General features: G+C 39.6%; 1 protein-coding gene across 1 annotated transcript; it reads right to left on the reverse strand.

Moving 5' to 3' along the window:
- Positions 1-1,940: 1,940 nt before the first annotated feature.
- LOC113359771 (pre-mRNA-splicing factor cwc25-like) lies at positions 1,941-2,942 on the reverse strand. Its single transcript, XM_026603352.1, has 2 exons — positions 2,769-2,942; positions 1,941-2,645 (listed from the first exon to the last, which is right to left on the reverse strand). The coding sequence occupies exons 1-2, from the start codon at positions 2,940-2,942 to the stop codon at positions 1,941-1,943; spliced, it is 879 nt and encodes a 292-aa protein (XP_026459137.1).
- Positions 2,943-3,784: the final 842 nt, after the last annotated feature.

Raw genomic sequence — 3,784 nt, forward strand, 5'->3', positions numbered from 1 at the left:
TCTCATAAGCCATTGTTCTTTAATCACCAAACACGTTCAAAGTACCAACAACGTACTTAAAACTCCATATAGTATTACCCAAACGCCAAACAGATCAGCATGTTATGTTCTCTTGCTCTTCCATTAGCTAACATATGACCTAAGTGTTGGTCTTATAAATCTCCTCTAATCTCATCTCCCACCCTTATGGTGAATGAAGCATTTCCTTGGTTTTTCTCTTTGATAGGAAAACGCTCCAATTTATCTCTTTAATAGAAAAATTATCAGGATCAAATTAATAATTCAACTTCGACTTTGAGAACATACCTCACTTGAATGCAAGTTGCTCCCGTAATTTGCTAGGCACATTGGTTGCCCACTTGTTCTGTACTGGCCTAGAACTTGGCGACTCAATGCTCGTGTGTCCGTGAATAATATACGACAATCTCTGGTCTACGGGTTGACTGTCTCTAGCTTTTCGTCGTACATTTCCTTTCTTTCGCTCCACCTCCTTTACTAAACGCTTTTCTTTTTATTTTTCTCTTTATTAGAAAGACATTGCAGCTATTTCCTTGATAAGAAAAACACTTTATTTTTCTCTTTATTAGAAAAACATTGCAAGCATTTCCTTAATAAGAAAAACACTTTGTTTTTCTCTTTATTAGAAAAACATTGCAAGCATTTCCGCTGCATGTGTTCTTCAACATTTTTCCTTTGCTCCTTTCGCTCCATTATAGCTTCAGCTTAATTATATTATAATACTTTTTTTTCGCCTTTCTCTTTACTAGAAAGACATCGCAACAATTTCCTTCATAACCAAAATACTTCGCCTTTGTCTTTCTCTTTTATAGAAAGACATTGCAAGTATTTCCTTCATAATTAAAATACTTCGCCTTTGATAACTAAGATATCTCTCCCTTGTCTTCCTCTTTATTATAAAAACATTGCACGTATTTCTTTAATAAGTACATGCAAAAAGTTCTCATTTGTGATTATAAATTCGCTTTTATAATGTAACAACTAGTGAGGACATACCTCCTCGGGCGTTCGTTCGTTCCATATTATTCGCCCCCAGTTCTTGCCGCGATACTCAAAAAGATGTCTTCTATTATTCGAATTCTTTAAACAAGTTGGTTTTGATTGCATGCTAGGCGTCACTTTAGCTGCCCCCCAATATCTGAAGAGATATTCTCGAATAGAAAAGACGCCCCCTTGGAAGCAGGAACTAGATCTATTATATCCGCTCCTCACTTGCTAGATGGATCTGGGGTTATGGTATCTTTTCCGTTGCCATCTTATTTCGGGGTTCATCGTGATTTTCCCTTTAAAATCGCCTGAAAATGTTGTCGTAGTGTGGCGTGTCCCTCGGTTCCGAACCTTTTGTTGTTCGTGACAACTTTGCTTTCTTTTCCTTCTCGGTTTTGGTATACCTATCACCCCTGTCATACAACTCTTTGAGGTTTTTGACTGGTTGAACTGCTAACGAATTGTAAATTCCAAACTCATCGTAATCGATTGTATTTTTATATGCCTCTATTACGAATCCCTCGCCCACCTTTCCAATTTCATTAACTTCCTGACGAAACCTCCTATTAAAATCAAAAAGACTTTCGCCAGGCTCTCTGTGCAAGAGGAATAAATGACTGCTCTCTTTTTTGATTCCGTGGTTAATCTTGTATTGCTCAAAAAACACATCTGAAAGAATCCCGAAACTCTTAATAGAATTTGACTCTAATTGTGAGAACCAAGTTAGAGCCTTACCCGTCAAGGTCATTGGAAAGGTTCTACATAGTAGCTCGTAGATGAAGCTCCACAAACTCATTGAGGCTTGATATCATTGGACGTGCTCCACTGGATTTCCATTGCGTCCGTCGAAAAACTTCTTGAATTGAGGATGGTTGAAATTCGAGGGTGGGCGGTAGCGCCTTATCTTTTCAACAAATGGGGAGTCCATCGATTTTTCATTGATAAAATTTGTTGCTCTTCATCTTGGATTGCTTTTGGGCTAACAGCTCATTAATCATTTCACTAGGCCTTCTTTTGCTGAATTCTTTGCCTCTCACCGAGTCTCCCTCAGTTTCTCTGCGAATCCGCTCATTCCTGTCAGACTCCTTTCTCCTTTTAGAAAGGTCTTTATCACGTCTAGACCTCTTCAAGTGATCATCATTGATATGATCATCCCTTTGTCTATGTTTCTTGCGACTTGATCTGGTTCGCCTATCTTGCTCGGCCGTGTAATAATGATCATCATCGGGCACATAATGATCATAATAATCGTCATCATGGTGATCGCGACTTTGATAAACGTTCCTGACATCCGCTCTTCTTGCATCACTTTTACTGAGCCGACGACCGTCAAGAACTTCGTCCCCTTTGCGTGGGTCGTATCGTTCTCGATGAGAACGACGGTTTGACCTATTACTTTCGGAATGTGGAATAGCTTCTTCTTCAAGCTTCTTTCTTTTCTCCAATGCAACCTTGAGTCGCTTGTTTTCCCTTTCCAATTCCTGGAAACGCTCACGTAACGTCAAGTCGATAGGAGTCACCCGCGAATTGTTAACTTGTGTAGCTGGTGGGTTGTTAGCTTGCGCGGGCTGTGGGTTATTAGCTTTCGCAGGCTGTTGGTTAGCTCGTACTCCTCTATTAGCGATGTCCTCCTCACGAAGCTACTGGATGCTTGGGTGTTGACTTTGAGTCCCTCTTTGACGATTGAGGTTTTCGCTAATAGTCCGGGGAGGTGATCTACGTAAGAGAACATTGTTTCCCCTGAGACTTGGAGTCGATCTCACAGAACGAGCGGCTGATACGTTGATGAGAGTGATGTTTCCACTCCATCCCTTTCGTCTTGATGAGTATGGACGAAAACGCTCCTTAAAGTTCGATTGTTGGCATATTGACCTGAATGGATTTCCGGTAGGTGCATCAACGTCCATCTCAAGTTGATTTTCTCCTGAAGAATTCATAAGTTACTCTTTCTTTGTTAACTTTGCTTTCAACAACTTTTTCAGATCTTCTACAACTCTGAAAAACGTTCAGAAACTTTCTGCAAATTTTTGAAAGAGTTCAGAGATTTCCTGGATCTTTCCGCAACTTTCTGAAGACGTTCAGAAACCTTCTGAAACTTTCTGAAAAGGTTCAGAGACTTCCTGGATCTTTACGCAACTTTCTGAAAACGTTTACACCTTCTGCAACTTTCTGAAAACGCTCAGACACTTTCTGCAACTTTCTGAAAGAGTTCAGACACTTTCTGCAACTTTATGGTTCTTCTGCAACTTTCTGGAAGTGTTCAGAGATTTTCTGCGACTTTTATGGATCTTCTACAACTTTCGGAAAGTGTTCAGAATCTTTCTGCGACTTTTCTGGGTCTTCTGCAACTTTCTGAAAAGAGTTCAGAAACTTACTGCAACCTTTTCAAAGAGTTCATAAACCTTTTACAACTTTCTAAAAAAGTTCAGAAACTCTTAGCAACTTTTTGTTCACAATGATTTGAAACCCTGGTTTCGAAAATCGTTTGAGAACGGCTTCTATCAAATGGGGAGCACGATCTTTTCTTCGTATCCCCTTAGTCGGCACCAAAAGATGTTGGTGCAAAAATTATCACTCCAACAATCTTTGAGATGCGGGAAAGTTGATCCAATCTCTACCGTTGATGAAAAATCTTCAAAGAATTGATCAAAAGAGGTGGGGGTACCTGCAAAAACACTCCGATGCTAAAATCAGCAGATGTTCTATGCAAGTGTATTATGGTGAAAAGAATAGAATTCTGTACCTTTTGATTTGAGATTTTTCCTCTATATATAGGCAG

Source organism: Papaver somniferum, chromosome 3, assembly GCF_003573695.1.
Source record: "Papaver somniferum cultivar HN1 chromosome 3, ASM357369v1, whole genome shotgun sequence".
Taxonomy (NCBI): Eukaryota; Viridiplantae; Streptophyta; class Magnoliopsida; order Ranunculales; family Papaveraceae; genus Papaver; species Papaver somniferum.

Bases quoted from the DNA above. Each gene is read 5' to 3' on its own strand.
- LOC113359771 (XM_026603352.1), bottom strand. From the start codon at position 2,942: ATGAATTCTTCAGGAGAAAATCAACTTGAGATGGACGTTGATGCACCT. The intron at 2,646-2,768 runs GTGAGATCGACT...AGCATCCAGTAG, and splicing joins ACGTATCAGCCGCTCGTTCT to CTTCGTGAGGAGGACATCGC.